The sequence below is a fragment of the Podarcis raffonei genome, chromosome 13 (genome assembly GCF_027172205.1).
Source record: "Podarcis raffonei isolate rPodRaf1 chromosome 13, rPodRaf1.pri, whole genome shotgun sequence".
Taxonomy (NCBI): Eukaryota; Metazoa; Chordata; class Lepidosauria; order Squamata; family Lacertidae; genus Podarcis; species Podarcis raffonei.
The window spans coordinates 21,600,960-21,619,653 of NC_070614.1; the positions used below are offsets into that span (position 1 = coordinate 21,600,960).

The following is an 18,694-nucleotide window of genomic DNA, read 5'->3' on the forward strand; positions in this document are numbered from 1 at the left end:
ATCAGAGTTTGAGGTAAAGCTGGAGTTAGCACTTTGGGGGAGAACTCAAAGCCCTCAGTACCCCGTTACGGCCATCTCAGCCCCATTTTTGAAATTAAAAATGATTGTAGCAGGAGGAAGGAATCAACTTGAGGTCCTGGGGGAAGAAGGGCAGGAACAGGCAGATCGAAACAGCAAATAGGCGCCAGGTCCAATGTCAAATTCTCATCTCAACTGAAGCCACGAACACAGTCCTAGTATCTCAGAAATTTGCGGTGGATTCTGTTTCCCAGAAGCTGTAAAACTGGGAGCTGTAAGTCATTGAACAAAAATTTCAAAAGCGTTCGAGGCAATCCAAACGACAAATGTGGACATTAAAGAAAGAGAGGCAAAACTCTGTGCAAAACTCACAATTTGGTGGCGGAAAAAAATAGGCCTTAGTGGCATGACATAGTGCGACCGGACTCCAATGGCTGTGCATGAACAACCACAAAAAAGCAACAAATTACTGAAAGCAAAAACCTTAACATTTTACCAGCTTTGTACAGAACTCTCGTCACTGCAATATCTAGTCATCATCTACATTTGATAGTTAAAAACAGACCCAGTGCCCCTCCCTGCCCCATCGCGTACAGAAGCTCCCATCTTCCAATCACGGCCTGTTAAAACTATCATGGAAGTTTACAGGATCCCTGCATTGCCAATGATTTGAACACCAAAAAGTTGCCTGGTTCTTATGGTTAATTCTATGCCTATTTGGAAAATGGCAACCACCCCACCCAGAACAAACATTTATCCATTTTGTCTAGAACTTTTAAAAAACTGTACACAGCAACAATTTGATTCTAAGAGTGTTGGGAAAGGGGTGGGAGTGTGTGTCCCCCCACCTCTCCTAAGATTGCAATTTGAACCAAATACCCAAAATTGCTTGCTGTTGACAAACAAAACACCCACTTTATTTGTCATGGCTGATGTCTGAATAATAATCATTAAAAACTGGTCTATGCAAGTCTGTATTAAAAGCAGAGAAGTGAGAGATTTATTTTTTAAAAGAAGGAAAGTGATTTACCACCCACCCACTTTCTGTAGGGAAAAGAACAGATGCAGGGGTGATATTGGGGGTGACCGAGGGGCCCCTCTGCCCCAGGTCTTTTGCAAAACACCCCAGATTCCCTGACCCTCCCACTTCCTTTTTAAAACTTTTAAAAGCGCCTTTCTTTGCTTACATTCTGAAAAGTTGGCCTGAATTTGCATCGCTACGTATTTAAGCATATGCAAATTTGTGGCATGGCCCAAGTATTTTTTTAAGGATCTAGCAATGCCCCTGAATAGATAAGATGCATTTGAAACAATACTCTCCCCCTCCCCGCTTCCTAATTTTATAAACCATTCCTGGTTTCCTTTCCTAACAAGAGAGCATCTTGCAATTTTCCTAAGCTGATAAAAGGGGCCAAAAGAAAGAAAGAGAGAAAAAACACCCCACCCCATAACATTGATCATGGGCTAACATCAAAGTTTTCCAGTCAAAAAAGCAGATTAGAGAGCCATATGGTTAGCTGTACGTGTTGTCGAAAGGAAAATTTGATACTACTTGATTCTAGAAGCTGGGAAATTTGGGAGCTGTTCTTCTCAGTCTCTATAATCTCTACAGAAAAGGGTAGTTACTTTTTTTTTTTTTAAGAGCAAAGATACGTTGAGCAGCCCAATACAGCAACCCTCAAAAACCCAGAATTCCCAGTTTATATGTGAGTAAAAGAGCCTCTGGGTAGAAGTATCTGTGTCAAGTTGGCCTCTCATGAATTCATTTACAACAGATGAAAATTACACATTCAGAGGGCTTTCTGCTCCAAGTGCAATGGAGAGTAGCAAACGCAACTTCCTTTAAAAAAAAAAACACCCTCCACAAACCTTTTCAAATAACGTCAGTTGGGGTTGCGCTTTTCATCCTTGAGAAGGTACAAAAACCACACCGAAAATTGGCTCCCATTTCTTTTTCTTTTCTTAAAAAAAATAACGGCCTGCTTCTCCTCAGTAAAACTGAGGTAATCTTTGTAAAATATGTCACAGCACCATAGCGGAAAAGAGGGTCACATGTCTACAAGGTCAAGAGTTGGGTTCTGATTCTTAAGTTTTGTTCCTGATCTGCGTAGCTCCTTGATCATCATCAGCCTCCGAATCCTCGACTAACTCAAACCTCCATTTTGATTTCTCTGGTTTTGCTGCAGTGAAGGTTGAGTTTATGCAACCAAAGACCCTCAGTTGTGTGGTGTCTCTGGTGGTTTCCTCACCTGGCCACTTGTATAAATTAAGCACGGTTGGTCCCATGAGGCTGGGGAAGCTACCATCTCCCTAGCCTAGACAATCAACCATGGACCAGGTGTTTTCAAGTGACTTCTCTTTGCATTTTATTGCTAGAATGCCATTATCTGTGCAAGCAGCAACACCTACTGATGGAAAACATGGCTGAGAAATCCCACCTTTTGCAGGCCAAACAGCAAAAAACATTGATATCCAAATCCGGAGAGAATAAACAGGCCTGAACTTTAATCCAAGCAACCAACCACAGAGCTACAACCACCTACATTGATCAAGTAAACTCACCCCAACATTCAAATTAAGAGAATTTAAATCAGGACCAGACTCTAGACTGCAGTTTGGTGTTTGTTTTTCTTACATATGCCTTTTTGAGGGTGGCGTCTAATCACACAAATTGTAACGATTTGGACACTGTAATCAAAAGGTGCAGATCCTAAACCAGCCATATTTTTGAGGGGCTATTTGATTCTCGGAGTAAGGCAAAGATCGAACTGTCGTTTTTAGGGGTGGAGAGAGATCTGCCATCTTTTCCGCTACGTCTGAAGTCTCTGTCGTTCTCCATAGAGAGCTCATAACACTGCCGACCTGCATAACAACTTCTGGCTCATAAGAAATTATGAAACTTAACTTCTCTTTTCATTAAAAAAATAAAATATTCAAGACTATCAGCTTTTATATAAAATATCAGCAAGCCCAAAAACAAAACAATTGCTGAGGTAACTTCATACCTTGAGGTAGCTTTTTTCCCTCCACATTTTCCTCTCATTTTTCTTTTTTTCCTATTTTCCCCGTCCTTTTCCCTTAAAACACACAGCAATGCCTGACCTTCCTGCACACGTCTCTTTGTTGGAAGGCATTAAAAAGGACAGAAATTGCTTCAGTGTAAACAGCAAGATCCATGCAGCCGCTTCAATCTAAAATTCAAAGTTGTCAGTCGAGCATTAGGAACGTGGAAAACACATTGGAACTCGATTTGCCTGCTGTTGCTCAATCCAAACAGGCCCAGTCCCAAAGGTATTGGTTAAACCTGGCCATCCAGCGAGTCAAATTAGAACAGAAGTCTTGTCTCTGCTAATATAGATGTCCATTGCAATGCAAAGATTGCTTTGCCCCACAGAACTCTTTTTCTCTGCCCTTCTTTCAGGGACGGCAAAATTTGATCCAGCATGACCCTAAACCCATGCTGATGTCAATGTGCTTGGCTTAAGATCACGGTGTTAGCTTCAAAAATCAGGTCACATATGCCTCTAGACTAAATCTCAATTATTTCTATGCAATTTGATTCCCAAATTGAGAGAGCTTAAAACCCAGAAATCTTGATTTCCCCAGAATCTGCACATTCAGATCGAAAGGTCCATTGCAGCAGCCTCTGAATGGAATTGAGATCTTTGGGCATGGTGTTCCATCCATGTGAGAAAGTCATATAGTTTGCTCTCTGCCCTGGACACATAATGATTCCTCCTGGGTTAGGTTTGTTGCCCATGCTCACTACTCAGAACTGCCCTGGGGATGACAGATGTGCAAGAAAGGACTAATTTGTACGCAGGCTGGTACATTGCCTTCCCCAGTTGCCTCTGCAAAGGTGACTTGGCAGCTCGCCCTGCTCTTTTAAGACTAAGCAACATCGGGTGTGCCACAAGAATGGAAATCCTATGCACACTTACTTGGAAGAAAGAGCAACTGAACTTGAGTGGAACTCGCTTGCCTATAAACCTGTGTAGGTCCCAATCCTACGCACACAGACCTGGAGTTAAGCCCTCTTAGAAGCTAGTGAGTGGGCAGGGCTTATTCTACACAGCGGGGAGTCAGGCCTGCAGGTCTTTTAGCTTAACAGGGGAACATAAACACACCCAGAAGCATACTTTGGATGATACTGCTGCAAATCCATTTTGAATCCAAATGGCAGGAAAATTAGCACTGGATTCACCTGAGTTTTAAGCTCTCTGGAGCACTGTGGGGATTGGGTGGGTTTTCTTCAGGGGAACAGCGAGATTTAACCCATCAAGTGCCTGACTGAACGCAGAGACAAAACTTTGTTCGGTAATCTGGCTGCCGGTCCGGCAATTTCCTGTCCTTCACAGATACTCACAAATCCATTGTATTCATATTTGTATAACACATTTTTTCTCTCTCTTTCTTTTTAAAGTTCGCGTAAGAGTGACTGGGATCAGTAACCACATTACATTCTTCTGATGTCTATATTTGGTATCGCCTCATAAAGACGTTCGACATTCCTGTGGCAGAAAAGATCTTTCCCTCCCCCCTCCCCAAAATTAAGTCATTCCAATTCTCAAGAAAACATTACTTTTGGTTTCAGTTGTAAACCCACCCACCCCCCGGTTTTCCCTCCCTTCCCAACCCCCAGATTGAAATCCAAATATAATGCGTTTTTTTGTTCATACTGGACTCCTCAATTTCCCTGGGAGCGGGATTCAGACACATTGGTTTGTTTTCTACAGCAGTACCTAGGGCGGATGGTAATTTAATCCTGGGGTTCAAGGTCCTTGATAATGCTATCCTATACATGCACACCTAGGAGCAAGTCCCATTGAACTAAATGGGGCTTACCACTGAGTAGACATGCACAGGTTTTCACCGTGTAAGTCCCCAGGGTCACCCATTTCAAACATATGGGTTAAGATCAAGGAGGAAGCCATTTGCCCTGACACACTCGGCTTTCAGGTTCTCTGGGTCAGGGCAGACATCTTTCCCTTCTTTTTGGTATAACTAAGCGCTGAGGTTCCTTGAAAGTAGGGCAAGGTGATACCAAAAGTGATAAGAGATGGACGCTCAACAGGTGGAGCTCCCCGGCCGAGACCTCTCCAAGCAACGCAACACTGCAATGGGGAGGAACTTCTGAAACCCTGACCTGTTCTGGAATTAACCAAAGAAGATTTGGGGATCTAATTCTCATAGACTGGGTGGGTGCCTGAAATCATGGGATTCTGGCCTGAGAAATTTTCGCCAACATGTCAACCAATTTCTTTTCTTCTGTTCCACCCCAACCCCAAGGGTGTGGTTTTAAAGCCAGGATATGACTCATGTGTCATGCAATCTAAGGACCTGTGTGTATTTAAAAACAACAACAACCCTCCATTGATGTAGCATTGCTACGTTGTACAAAGACCTTTTTGGGGTTTGGGCCATCAAGGGCAGAAGCAGGAATTCCCAACATGGTCTCTGTGTGACCTCCGCTTGTCTCCACTATGCCCCCCGGGGCACAAGTCCCCTAAGCAAGGACAGGTCCATGAATACACCCTCTCGCCACTCCACCCAAGGCTGCTTCTGTGCATTCAAGCCACCAGCTGGCTACAGGTCTACCCTAGAGCAGGAGGTAATTTGCCAGAGGTGACTGGGGGTGGGGCAACTATAGCTTCTGTTCAACAGAACCTGGGAGCAGATGGCTATTCCCCAGGGGATTGCAGTCGGCTTTGCTCCCTAGCAAAGACCTTGACATCCATTTAAAGTCTCTAGGCAGGGACATTCCAGAGAACACTGCATAGGTTTAAGCTGCAGTGATTTCATTAGGATTTAAGCATGCTCAATTTTTCTCTGGAGAGTGTCTGGCTAGTGTGAGAGGCACGTCAACTGCAGGCAGAAGCATAAACCCTGAAGTGTCCCTTGGAATTACGGGGATTTTGTGCGTTTGAAACAGGAAAGGGGTTTTATTTCATTTTAGTTTGATGTGGGTCTGGACTGCAGCATCAAAATTTACACCCACAAATTCAAGAGAGTGGCACCGGAGTATAGAATAACCTTTCTTAAAAACAAAAATAAAGAGACAAAGCAGCCTTAGCTTACTTAACCATTAGGTTAAAAAAAAATTCATATGTTTTCAGCAAAAATTAAAAACTTGCTCAGCCATATCTGCTCTTCATGACTAAAATTTGGTTTGCAACCTTGGATTTTTATAAGAATCAGATGGTGCGTTTAAAAAAACCAAAACCACTAAAACCCCAAGTTTGTGTGTTTCTTATAAAAAATCTGCCCCCCGCAAAAAAATTAAAAAAAGGAAAAAGCTGAGTGAGTCAGATCAAGAGATGCTTCTGCAATTGCAGGAAGCTTCTCTGGGTTCAAGCCATAGCTTCTTCTTTAAAAAAAATGAACTGGATATATTTAAATCTGGTGACTTGATATTTCATGAGTATTCTAATTTTCTGGGACACATTCCCATGATTTCTGCCTTTTATCAGCAATGTTTTGCAATTCACTCCACTAGGACTCCTAATTAAGTATTTGCTGACTTTGGTGGATTAAAATCTTGACATGCTTCCCCATTGCTGGATTTTCTAATTATTTCAATACTTTCCCTGTCTTAACAAATGAAAATACCCAGGGCAGTTGGGTCAGGGGGGAGAGAGAGAGAGGGAGAAAGAATGCACTTATTTCCTTAATTAATTAAGGAAATTGGGAGACTTTTCAAGGAAGCTGGCTCAATTCAGATACCACACCAAATACATGGTTAACAGCACAATCTTGTATGTGTTTACTCAGAAGGAAATCCCACTGAGTTTAATAGGGCTTACTCCCAGGTAAGCGACTAAGGGGTTGTAGTCTAAGGAAGCTCAACTTTGGTTTGATATACAGTGGTACCTTGGTTTGCATATGTCTCGGTTTGCATACGTTTTGGATTACAAACACATCAAACTCGGAAGTGTGTGTCCCAGTTTGCAACCTTTTTTTGGATTACAACCCATTTTTTTTTGGATTACGAACAAAAAATTTTGGAGGCCCCATTGGCCTAAGCGCGCCTTGGGTTACAACCTGTTTTGGTTTACAAATGGACCTCCGGAACGGATTATGGTTGTAAACCAAGGTACCACTGTACTGTCTGCCCTGACAAATCATGTTTTGTAATTTATCTGAATTGCTGGAACATAGCTACAACCCTTTCTCCAGCTCTGGAGGTCCTGGCACAGAAGAAATGGAAGCAGGAAACAGACAAGGAACTCTAAACCACCATTTCACTCTATGTCAGGAAGCTCAAACCATCGTGTGGCTTTTCCTTTATTGCTACTATAAACCATGGTTATTGCTACTATAAACCATGGTTTGGTATCAATGTTTGAATTAAGCCATTGTGTGGTTTCTAGGGGGGAGACTTCTGAAAAGACAGGGTTATTGCCTTGTTTTCCCTCCCTACGTCTCTTTGTTTTTAGGACAACTGGGATTATGTGGTAGCCAATTGAAGGAGAACCAAACCCTCCCCATCGGTTGACAATTTCTAAGAAAGAAGTGGTGGAGGAAACCTTAATATGTAGGTAGAATTCTATGCTCAAAATATATTTTGAAGAAACCTCTCAACGACATGTGTGTGCCATTGGGATGAAAAGTTGGGAGCTGGTTTTACTTTTAGGGCAGGTATACACAAGCTGAGGGCGCATGGGTCCAGACAACCCCCAGCCTACTTGTGCAACCCTGCAAGTCATCCTTCCCCACATGGTGCCCCCCTTCAGACGTTTTCACTTCCATTTCCCATCAGCCCTAGCCAGCATGGCCAAAGGTCAGTGGTTGTGGGCAGTGTAGTCCAAAAAACAACACATAGGGGGCGCCAGGTTGCAGAAGCCTGCTGGGAGTCTTAACTCGGGGCCGCAGCAAAGTGAGGGAAAACCTGACAAGTGGGGCCTGAAGAGCAATTTTCAGTTGTGGAAACTGGTACGGAGCCGAGTGCCACCAGAAACCTAGAGATGAAAGCTGCCATGACCAAGCAAGGTGAAGCTGTGGGATGGAAAACATGGCGACTTTGGAGTCGGGCTGCTTTCCTGATGGCGGCAAGGTCAGCCGAAGCGTCTTCTCCCGGGTCAAAACACTCGGCAGCTCCGGTTATTTGGGCACACGGCCGCAGCAAGAAGAAACCCTGACAACCAGGCCTCACAGAGTTCCACAACCACCAACTCAAACAGAACTTGGGTCATCCAAAAAACAGGTAGAAAGGTTTGTTGGATAACCCTAGAGAATCTGGTCCCACTCCATTTTCCTTCTCCCGCTGACTGGGAAAACTAATGTGGCTTTTGTTTTGTTTTTCAGCGTGGGGATGCTGAGGGCAGATTAAGTTTCCCAAATAAATCCCTAAAAGTGTTTTTGATTGGGGGGAGAGGGGGTGTGATTTACATGCCTTTGCTCTGCCCTTCGTTTGGTAAAAAGCACAGCAAACTGCATGGGGGAACGCTCCCGCCCCCTCAAGCTACTGGACTGCAACAGACTATGGGATCCGATTAGGATTTTTCTTTTCTATTGGCCGATCCAATTCCCCTCCCCGCTCCATATTTATGTGTGTATATATAAATATACATACACATACATACATACATCCTTACATACATACGTGCTGCATGCCTGAGGAATAAACACACATACACACACATATATATATTATATATATACACACAGCATGACCGAGGAGCCAATCGCACACTGCCTTTGGCTCGTGAGACATTAAGTCACCCATCTACAAGAAAGTTACTAATGCCCTCCTACGGTAAACTGATTCCCAGCCACTCTTAGGGTTCTGCATCAACAGCTCATCACTCTTTCGGCTTGGCTTTGTTTCATCCGTTGTCAATGTCGTCCATTCGTCCATCACTTCCTCTCTCTCTCTCTCTTTTGTTTTCTCTTTCACACACCCGGGGTAAAGAAACTTCCTATTTCCTCCGTGTTTGCGTCTGGCTGTTCTGCCCCTTCTGATGCTGTTGTTTCACCTGAGCGAGGATATCGCGTATTTTGCGTTGTGCCATCTGGCAAGAAAAAGATTTGGGGAGGGGGTTGAGAGAGAGGGCAAAGAGATTTACAACAATGGCACTGGCCTGATATGGTGGATCAACCTTCCCCAACTGGGTGACCGCCAGATGTTCTGGACCACAACTCCCATTACCTGTGCAGGCTGAGGCTGACAAACTCCATTAAGTACAGTCGTACCTTGGAAGTCGAACGGAATCCGTTCCGGAAGTCCGTTCGACTTCCAAAACGTTTGGAAACCAAAGTGCGGCTTGCGATTGGCTGCAGGAAGCTTCTGCAGCCAATCGGAAGCCGCAGAAATGAAAGAATGCTCGCAAACCGTAACACTGACTTCCAGGCTTGCAGCGTTCGGGAGCCAAAACATCCAAGTACCAAGGTGTTTTGGATTCAAGGTATGTCTGTATCTGAAGGAGTCAAGAGTTCCTGAATCTTCCAGGCTGGAAGTGGGATCTTGAGGTGCTGGGGAGCTGTGTACAGTGGTACCTCGGGTTACATACGCTTCAGGTTACAGACTCCTCTAACCCAGAAATAGTACCTCGGGTTAAGAACTTTGCTTCAGGATGAGAACAGAAATTGTGCAGTGGAGGTGCAGGCCCCATTAGCTAAAGTGGTGCTTCAGGTTAAGAACAGTTTCAGGTTAAGAACGGACCTCCAGAATGAATTAAGTACGTAACCAGAGATGCCACTGTAATACCGAGCTCTAAAATCCACAAAACCAACTTGGATTGAGGCAGCTGTTGGGAGCAGAGAGAGCCCCCTCACTTCCTTGTCCCTCCTGTTCATACGAAATTAAGGCACTTTTGTTTGTTCAAACTAATTGATCAATGTGAGATCTGAGGAAGGAAGGAGGTAACACCTTCCCAATGTTATGTGTATAGCCCCAAACAACTTGGGTCCCAAACGTCTGGTGAATGCCTGCTCCCATTGATTTTATTGAAAATTAATACCAAAACACATTTATGTAAATAAAAATAAAAAAATAAAAAATTGTCCAGTAGCCCCTTATAGACCAACTAAGTTTGTTCTGGTATAAGCTTTTGTGTGCTTGCACACTTCTTCAGATACGAAGAAGGTATCTGAAGAAGTGTGCATGCACACCAAAGCTTATACCAGAACAAACTTAGTTGGTGTATAAGGTGCTACTGGACTTTTTTATTATTATTTCGACTGCGTCAGACCAACACGGCTACCTACCTGAATCTACATTTATTTAAAGAAAAGAAAAAAGAATGCCCCCTCACCTTCTAATCTGGCTCACGCTTTCAAGATCTCCATAGTTGTCAAATGTAATCCGTTCCAGAAGACTGTTCAACTTCCGAAACATTTGACAACCAAAAACTGAAAGGGAAGCCTCAATACAATAGGGAAACTCAAAATGGAAGTTGTGTCGGACGTTCGGCTTCCAAAAATCAGTCGAAAACCAGAGCAGTTACTTCCAGATTTTCGGCATTCGGAAGCCGAAACGTATGATAACGGAAGCGTTCAGGAACCGAGGTTGACTGTATGTGTGTGCATTTTCCACCTTGGGGCCTTTGCGTGAAGGGAGGATTATAACTACACTCAAGAAATAAACAAACCATGGCTTATTGTGCCTGCCACGCTCATTTGCACTGGGATGAATCAAACCATGATCCCTGGCTTACCACCACATCCAAACCATGGTTTGCAATTGATTTCCGTCTCAACAAACTACAGTCTGTAGCCAAGGTTTGCTCTTGGTTTTCTGGTTTGGGTTTGCTGGAGCAACCAGCAAGATCCCAGGTTCAATCCCTGACATCTGGAGTTTGGGCAAGGAATGTCCCCTTGTCTGAGCCCCCAGAGAGGCTGCTGTCAGTCAGCGTAAGAAATCTTAAGTTTCTGCTCCTTTACAGAAAACCCACTGACCATTTAAATTGCACATAGGCTTCCTGAACATAACACAAAACAATATTTAAGCACTTTGAAAAGAGAGTACTCCAGTCTTAGGCTTAATCGCTTCCTCTCTTCCTTGGCATGTACCAGATTCCTGCTGTTAGTTTAAACCATGGATAGGCAACTATGGCCCGGGGGCCAGATCCAGCCCAATCGCCTTCTAAATCTGGCTCATGGAACGGTCCGGGAATCAGCATGTTTTTACATGAGTAGAATGTGTGCTTTTATTTAAAATGCATCTCTGGGTTATTTGTGGGGCCTGCCTGGTGTTTTTACATGAGCAGAAAGTGTGATTTTATTTAAAATGCATCTCTTGGTTATTTGTGGGGCATAGGAATTTGTTCATTTCCCCCCAAAAAATATAGTCTGCCCCCCACCAAGGTCTGAGGGGCAGTGGACCGGCCCACTGCTGGAAAAGTTTGCTAACCCCTGGTTTAAACCATGGTGATTGGAATAAGCCAGGTTCAGAAACCAAGGGTTGATCTTTGCTTGTGTCAATGAACTATAGATTAAATGAACTACAATTTGTCCTTGCTGGGTGTACCAAACTGTGTTTTTAACCTGAGAGTGGGTGCTTCTGATACTACTAAACCAGCCTTTTCCAAACTGGTGCCCTCCAGATTTTGTTGGGATTTAAATTCCCATCATCCCTCACCATTGGCTACGAAGGCTGGAGTTGATGTGACTTAAGAGTCCAACACTATCAGGTGGGGGAAGTCTTTAGTCCAGTTCTTATTTAACCTCTTCCACCCACGCCAATATGGCGAGAATGGTCTATTGTGGCCCCTACCTGGCTGGCGTAGAAGTGTCCGATGATTTTGACAATGACTTGCTCGTTCTCATCGGGAGTTTGGTCCCGCGGGACAACTACTTCTGCTGCTGTCAGGTTCTGCAGCTCGTTGACCTGTCGAGTGGAAAGACAGTAAGGCTTAATTGCATTTTGATTTTATGAAACGAAGTAGCCCTAATTCAGTTCTCCTGCACTGCTGCTGCTCCTGCAGTCCAGCTTCACTCCACTTTAATAAGGCTAAGAGGAGAACTTCAAGCTTGCCTGCGCTCAAGATTAACTTAAGCCATCTTATTCTGTATTCTGTAACTTAAACCCTATCAGTCCCTTCCACTTACTCCTACAGACTCTTAAAAATAAGACTGGGTTCAACAGTAACCACGCTTTGCACTAACCATAGTTAAAACTTCATGGTTTGTGTTTCAGACGTGCAAATTATGGTTTTAGAGGTTTCTTCCTCCTTCTCCCCTAATATTTCTGGACGCTGTTCTAAACAGTACCCTATGAGGGCACAGCATCACCCCAAACAACGGTTTTGTCAGCGCAAATGTAACACCACAAACTGTTACGGTATGCCCAGACCACTGCTGGCAAAACACTTCCAGGCATGACTTCAAATCATTCCTTGCTAGTTACTTGCATGCCCCCTTTTGTCAAGACAGTGTTGATTCCGGTATCATAAGAAACTATGGTCTGTCATTCTGTTTCTGACAGAAGCAATAAGAAATCACTCAAACATAAAAATCGAGAAAGAATGGGATTGTTTTAAAAATTAAGTATGATTCCCAAAGTAATACTTGGATGTGCCTAGAGTAAATTTCACACAAACACAGCAGAGGAAAGATATTATATAAAGAGAAGGATGAAAGTTTGCTAGAACACAGTACAAAGATAAGGAATTAAAGAGAGATGATGAAGCTGTAAAGAGGTAGGGGGAAGTGAACTATTGTATTAGTGAAATGAAATTGGATAGAAGTGTGAATGGATTATGTATGTTATATATGTTAATAGAGAAGAAAATATGAATTGGGGGGGGGAGAAACTATGGTCTGGCTCTGTTAGGATTCAGCCTCTTCTGAACACTTGGCAGGTGTCAAAGTGTGAACCATGCCCCAGCTTTAACTTCTAGCACGCTTGCAGGCTCTCAATAAGTAATAACCAATAATAATCAAACACAATCATTGTGAGACACACTCCATACTCCATCTTGGGTCATGGCAGGGCCAGTGGCCTGACCCCAAAGCAGGCCTTGGCAGACCCGACCATTCACTTACCGTTTTGCCTCCTTTGCCAATGACTCTCCCTGCGGCCGAAGCGGGGACTCGGATGTGCGTCTCTAGCTTCACTTCTTCTTTGGGGCCAAAAAAGTTTTCCTCTTTAAGTTTGCCATAAATCCGCCCTTGAGCCTGAAGGGTGGGGAGGAAATGAAGAGACCGGGAGGATATTAATCGACCAGTTCCGGGGACACCCCTGGCCTTGTCCCAGCCTAAAAGATTCAGCGCTGGTTATACAGTCGTACCTTGGAAGTCAAACGGAATCCGTTCCGGAAGTCCGTTCAGCTTTCGAAACGTTCGGAAACCAAAACACAGCTTCAGATCGGCTGCAGGAAGCTCCTGCAGCCAATCGGAGCCTGCGGAGAACGTTCGGCTTCCAAAAATAGTTTGCAAACCAGAATACTGACTTCCGAGTTTGTGGCGTTCGGGAGCCAAAATGTTTTGAGAACTAAGCTGTTCAAAAACCAAGGTACGGCTGTATTTTAAAACTGTCAGGGACAGGCTGGATGGGGAGGAGTGGGGGGAGCTGCCAGCCCCCCAGGGAGGGCACCGAAGATGACACCTTAGAGTGTGAAGCCTGATGGTGGGACACTGAGGAGCAGTCAGCAGATGGGACAAGCTGGGAGCTGATAGAAACGGGAGACTTGTGTGATCAAGGAAGGGTCAGGAGAAGGCGAGCCCTCCAGGACTGTGACTAAGACAGTCCCATTCCTGCTGACTCTCCTTCCCGCTTGAGGAGGGTCCTGCACATTGCTGAGCAACAGGCCAGACAGGACCAAAGAAGGAGCCCACAGCTTCAACACAGCCTTCATCTGCTTGGGAGAGATCCAGAGTGAGAGGCTAGAGGGGAGGGGCACGCCTAGAGCTTAGTGTCAGCAACACCTTCGTTGAGTTAGTTGCTGTCTTGTTGCTCACTGAGAGCTCCATGACAAAAAAAACCCCAAGGCGCTTTTAAACAGTCTATTCTTATTCTTAATTTATTTTGACAAAGTAATAATCATAAATAAATAAGAATAAAAATGTGTATCCCACCACCGAGACTATTCCATTGTAACTATCCAGCCTCCCAAAATTTCAACACCTCTTGCGATGGTTTGACCCCTTTCTGTTTTAACAGCACAAATTCTACAAACACCCTCCATATCTCCTCAAAATAATTTCTCCTGCGTATTCCCCGCCTTACCTTAATGGCACATGTTAATTTATCATTAATAGCTATATCCCACATCTCTTTGTACCATTCTTCCATTTTATATTCTGCTTGCCCCTTCCACTCCCTAGCTATCATAATTCGTGCAGCTGTCAATAAATTTGTGAACAAGTCCTTCGTAGCCTGCAAATCTTCCACCCCATCATAAATTGATAACAATGCTACCTCTGGACTTTTGGTGAGCTTTAACCCAGTGATTTCTGTTATCTCCTTAAACACGCTTTGCCAAAAAATACAGTCCATTCTTCTGACTGTTGCCTCTCTTATTATTGAAATGTGAACGATAATCTCCTGAGGGCAGAGACTTCTCCCTCTTTCTCTCTCTCTGCTTGTGTTACTCTGTAAATCATTGTGCATATGGATTGTGACACAATAAAGGTAAAGGGGCCCCTGACCATTAGCTCCAGTTGTGACCAACTCTGGGGTTGCGGTGCTCATCTTGCTTTATTGGCCGAGGGAGCCGGCGTACAGCTTCCGGGTCATGTGCCCAGCATGACTAAGCCACTTCTGGCGATCCAGAGCAGCACACAGAAATGCCGTTTACCTTCCCGCTGGAGCGGTATCTATTTATCTACTTGCACTTTGACGCGCTTTCGAACTGCTAGGTTGGCAGGAGCAGGGACCGAGCAACGGGAGCTCACCCCGTCGCGGTGATTCGAACCGCCGACCTTCCGATCGGCAAGTCCTAGGCTCTGTAGTTTAACCCACAGCGCCACCCGTATCCCTTCACATCACTATTGTGACACAATAGTGGTGATTAAATAATGATAAAAAACCAGTAACGGTAACATCTGGTTCTGCAAACTGATCTCACAGTGGCCAACTGGGTGCCTATTTGAAGCCTGTAACAGGGCCTGAGTAACAGCACTCAGTAAATAATGAAGATGATGCTTGTAATCATGTTTAAGTCCCCCTGTGGCCACTGATCTGTAAGAAGGAAGGAAAGAAACCTTGAATTGGGCTTCCGGTGGTCCAGTGATTATCACCATTCGCACTTTGGAATCTGGCGTCTCTGGAGGAGCAATCTGAAGGACACAAGAGGAAGAACAGAAGGGAGAGCCATTTATCAGCAAAGCCTGGGATTTATTCTCCATCCCTCTACTCCCAAGATACTGAGTTCAGACTGAACTGAGCCAAAAGATGATCCATCCATTCCTGATGGCAATTATTGTGATTGTTATTTATTAGATGGCATACCCTACACCTTCCTCTAAAGGAGCCCAGGGCAAGACAGCTGCAGAAATCAATTAGGGAAGGGCGACAGCTCACTGGTGGAGTGCATGCTTTGGTTGCAGAAAGAAGGTCCCGATCATATTCCTGGCATCTCCAGGTAGGACAAGAAAAAGCCTCTCCAACCTAGAAAACAGCTGACAGTCCATGTGGACCAGGAGTGAGGAATACTTTTGGCTCAGAGCCAGATCCTTCTCAGTATTGGCCTCACATGCCAAACCTGACAAGTAGGCAGGCTGTCTTAAAGCACTTTGCAAAAGGGCTCTTTGAGGTAGCCCCATGATTCTCCTTTAAGCAGGCAGGCAGTGGGCAGGTACCTGCCATGCACAAGGCCTGAACCAAGATGGACAAAACCTCTCTGTTCCTTTCTTATTAAATTATACACTGTTTCCATTCAGTTTCTTCGGGATTTCTTTTCTCTCTGGGCTCTCTCTGTGTTATTTACCTGACTTCGCTAACACGGGGGTGGGAAGAAATAAAAGGAATTTTGCATCACTCTTGGCAAATTGGCTGTGCCTTTGTAAAAAAGATTTGCCACACATTTTAAGAACCCAAACTCTCTAGCATAGCAAGCAGAACAGAAAGTGCCGCTAAGTTGCATCAACACAAGTGTAGTGGCATAACCCACTGGGAAGCTCCCCCATGAACCAAATGATGTAGATCAGCTTGGATAGCTCAGTTGGTAAGAGCATGGTGCTGATAATCCCAAGGTTGCAGGTTCGATCCCTGTATGGGACAGCTGCGTTTTCCTGAATTGCAAGGGGTTGGACTCTACAACTCTCTGATTCCAGGTTGTTCTTCCACAACTCCCCTGAAGTTCAAATGGGACCCCGGGATGCCTACTTTGTTTTCTAGCACCATCATGGCTTGCATCAATCAACAATAGAGATTAAACAGAATGGAACGGGCACCTTGATGGAGGCACTTGCGAATCTGGAGAGCTGTTTGATGTGCTGTCCCTTCTTGCCAATGATCGCACCCACAGCCTGGGCAGGAATGAAGACGTGCACTGTCTCTTGCTCAGGAGGCTGCCGAGATAAAAGTTTCTGTGGTCACCAGTCAGTATCAGTCAAATGGGATATCCCAAACTACTAGGTTTGAAACTGTTGTCTGTCATGCACCCACCATTGGCTGATTTGCTATGATGTCACAGAATGTTTGGTGCATGGGCTTGTTTGTTTTGGCAGAACTTGCATGTGATTTTGTCTGAAGCTCACACACACGCTACAGGAAAAGGAAAGCTCTATGCTAGTGCATGTTTTCTGCAGGTGGAGCTCAAGCTTACCAAAAAAGAGCTGTATGGGGCTGCTCCAGAGACACTACTTGGGGGAGGAGGCACCGCATTGGAAGAGGCAGGAAAGAGGCCAACAGCAGCTAGGTTCAGCCCAGGTATCAGGTGCGACTGTAGCTAAAAGAAAAAGAGAGCGAGAAAATGTAATATGGCAAGCAAAATATTCATTTCTACCTTTTTACTGTGAATTCGCTGTCAGCACTTGTTAGAGGTATTGGTTGGTTGCTCGAGAGCAATCAGGCAATATGCCTCAATAGTCTGTTCTAAAGCTTTCTTATTGGTGGTAAAAACCTTTAGAATGCAGAGCGCCTCTATTCCGTGTCTTGCTCATTCACTGGCAGAATCTGAGAGTGGGCGGTGCTTAAATCTTCCCCAGCAGAGTAGTTTCTTGACCCCCAGTCTGCGCCTCCCCTCTCTGCGCGGAAGCCTATTGCGCAAGGACGGCTTGGGCTAAAGAGGACCTCCCTCCTCCCCACTTTGCTCCGGCAAGGTGTCCTGGCACCGCCTTGCCTCCTCCGAGCCCTGCATCTCCTCTCCACTAGAGGCGTGGCTTCCTTCCTCCGCTGAGGAAGTGCTGCTTCCCACAATCTTTGGGGGCTCTCTGTAATCCATCCGGCTTTTCCCCTCTCGCCCCTGAGCCGATGGCAGTTCCCTGACAGCACTGAAACACCTCTCGCAGTGTAGCAGTTTTGCCTTACTTTCTGCAAACTGGTTCAATCAATTTGTCCTGATTTAGACAGTCAAGAAAGCAGCCAAAGGCTCTGTATAATAATCTTCTGCACCCATGGAAACAAGTATGGGCCCAGGTGGCATCCATAGAGTAATCAGGGGACCGAAACACACTTTAGCACATTGCCACTTTCCATTATGCATCCAGGTTTCTGTGCACCGATCAGCTGCTCAAGGTAAACAAAGAGAAACTGTTCCGCAACCCCAAAGCAGTGAACCCGACACATTTATGAAGCACAGTGCAGCACAAGCTATGAAGTGGGAGCGGAGAACTCGGAAGCAAGCTCACGTCACTCTTGGAATTCCCCAGGTGGCTTTAGGCAAGCCACCGTGGTGCAACTCACAGAATTTGGCAATCGAGGGCAACACTGCAGACTTGTGGGCCTCGGACAACCTCCTTTCTCCATTCACATGCATAGGTCCCTGTGGTGATCACACAGGGCCCCTGGACGTTTGACGGTCTACTGACCCTGTACCACCACTGTGATTGCTTTCTTCGCTGCCACCAACCTGTTTCTCCTCACGGGTACACACGGAGTCCAGACAGTTGTTAACATTAACAAATAATCAAGTTTATTTTATAGGCAGGAACAAGCTTATGGTTTCAGTTAATTTTTCTTGGCAGATTCTTATTCTTAATTCCTTAACTGTCCTATACGTTCCTAACAACTTTAAACTGATTATTCCAACTATCTATCTGACTCCACCTAACAATTCCTCTCACTCCCTCACCACACAACTCAAACAACCCACAAACTTAACCTCCGTCTTCTTCAACTCCCAACTCTCAACTGACTTTCACACCACTCTGACTCTCACTCTAACTCCTCCTATCAGTTTCCACTGGCCAATCACATCACATTCATTTTTAACCCTTTCCTTATGACCCACCTAGGAGGCAAACGCCACATACCCCTCCTCCACTTCCTGCTTCTTGCTAACTACAGTCAGCGTCAAGCTATGGTGGGTGTGAATCTTGGAACAGCCATTTGCACTCTGGAGGTCTGGAGGTAAGGGACTAACCTGAGATTGAAAATTCAGGTTTCACTGCATACTATGGCTAGCAAAGCAGAGTCATCACCTTGCCAACAAAGGTCTGTATAGTTAAAGCCATGGTTTTCCCAGTAGTGATGTATGGAAGTGAGAGCTGGACTGTAAAGAAGGCCGATCGCCGAAGAATTGATGGTTTTGAATTATGGTGCTGGAGGAGACTCTTGAGAGTCCCATGGACT

The 18,694-nt window shown here is 44.9% G+C and overlaps 1 protein-coding gene across 3 annotated transcripts in view; it reads right to left on the bottom strand.

The window, feature by feature from the left end:
- Positions 1–8,649: 8,649 nt before the first annotated feature.
- Positions 8,650–18,694, bottom strand: part of IGF2BP1 (insulin like growth factor 2 mRNA binding protein 1) — a 61,913-nt gene continuing 51,868 nt past the window's right edge. For 2 of the 3 annotated variants that reach the window (XM_053363429.1, XM_053363431.1), the window contains exons 10-15: positions 16,728–16,850; positions 16,354–16,470; positions 15,163–15,237; positions 13,003–13,134; positions 11,732–11,845; positions 8,650–9,029 (exon numbers count right to left, since the gene is read on the bottom strand). In XM_053363429.1, the coding sequence (XP_053219404.1) occupies positions 8,937–9,029; positions 11,732–11,845; positions 13,003–13,134; positions 15,163–15,237; positions 16,354–16,470; positions 16,728–16,850 (654 nt within the window). In that variant the 3' untranslated portion in view covers positions 8,650–8,936. The remainder of the gene's footprint in view (positions 9,030–11,731; positions 11,846–13,002; positions 13,135–15,162; positions 15,238–16,353; positions 16,471–16,727; positions 16,851–18,694) is intronic. The other variant, XM_053363430.1, reaches the window with a different exon arrangement.